The sequence below is a fragment of the Myotis brandtii genome, unplaced genomic scaffold, assembly GCF_000412655.1.
Source record: "Myotis brandtii unplaced genomic scaffold, ASM41265v1 scaffold561, whole genome shotgun sequence".
Classification (NCBI taxonomy): domain Eukaryota; kingdom Metazoa; phylum Chordata; class Mammalia; order Chiroptera; family Vespertilionidae; genus Myotis; species Myotis brandtii.
This window is the reverse complement of record NW_005370085.1, coordinates 1,543,932-1,545,021: the sequence shown is the minus strand read 5'-3', so window position 1 is coordinate 1,545,021 and position 1,090 is coordinate 1,543,932. Positions and strand designations below refer to the sequence as shown.

Here is a 1,090-nt window from a genome sequence, read left to right as displayed (position 1 = left end):
GGACCTCTCACCGCTGCCGAGGGTGGATGGCCTGCTCCTCGTGCCGGAGCTCACGCTGCAGCTGAGCGACCATCTCCTGCCGGCTGAGCACCATCTGGGTGACCGCAGCCAGCTCATCGGTCACTGCAGTCAGCCTGTGCCAGGAGGAAGGGCAGGTTGGAGCCGCCCCTCAGACAACCCCTGCAGCCCGACAGCGCCCGCCCCGTGCCGGCCTGCCACCCACGCGTGCTGCACGCTCTCCACCGTCAGCTCATTCAACTGCAGCTCCCCCGGCTCCAGGGCCTCGCCCTCCTCCAGCAGCGACTCATCGAAGGTGACACAGGGTGGGACGTCAGGGACGGACCTGCGGGGGGGACAGGGCCCGGTCAGGGGACAGGCCAGCAGCTCCGGTGCCGGGCAGGGGCGAGGAGGGGCAGCAAGTCCAAGGCCATCTTACCCGTGCTGCCGCAGGAAGCCGTGGTACTCGGCCTCGGGCTGGATGCGGGCAGCGGCTGCAGCCATCTCCTGGTGAATGGCCGCCACCTCGTCCTGCACCAGGCTGCTGATCTCCAGGTATTCCTGCAGGATCTCCTTCCTACCCCCCCGACGGGACCCCGGGTCAGCCGGGCCTCGGGCCGGGGCAAGGCTGGGAAGCTGGGGGCCCGACTCTGGGTTGGGCAGCAGTGGGGGGGGGTTTGAGCCCCCACCTCCTCGCTGACCAGCCAAATGACCAGCCCATCAGGCAAACTACTGACCGTCTCCTGACCTCCACTCCCTGTTATGTGTGATGGGGGAGCTGGGAGTGGTAATGAGGGCCCAGTGAGATTGTGCGTGGTGTGCGGTACACACCACGAACGTGCTGGTTAAAAGTGAGCTACAGCCCTAGCCCGTGTGGCTCAGTGGGTAGAGCGTCAGCTTGTGGACTGAAGGATCCGGGTTCGATTCCAGTCAAGGGCACATGCCTGGGTTGCGGGCTCGATCCCCAGTAGGGGGCGTGCAGGAGGCAGCCGATCAATGCTTCTCTCTCATCATTGATGTTTCTCTCTCTCTCTCTCTCTCTCTCTCTCTCTCCCTTCCTCTCTGAAATCAATAAAAATACATTTTTTAAAAA

At 63.9% G+C, this 1,090-nt stretch overlaps 1 protein-coding gene across 1 annotated transcript in view; it reads right to left on the bottom strand.

Annotated features, from left to right (window-relative positions):
• FES (FES proto-oncogene, tyrosine kinase) overlaps positions 1-1,090 on the bottom strand; it is a 16,800-nt gene that overhangs the window by 8,264 nt on the left and 7,446 nt on the right. Inside the window, exons 5-7 of the mRNA XM_014549592.1 lie at positions 437-574; positions 224-343; positions 12-134 (exon numbers count right to left, since the gene is read on the bottom strand). Of these exons, the coding sequence (XP_014405078.1) occupies positions 12-134; positions 224-343; positions 437-574 (381 nt within the window). The remainder of the gene's footprint in view (positions 1-11; positions 135-223; positions 344-436; positions 575-1,090) is intronic.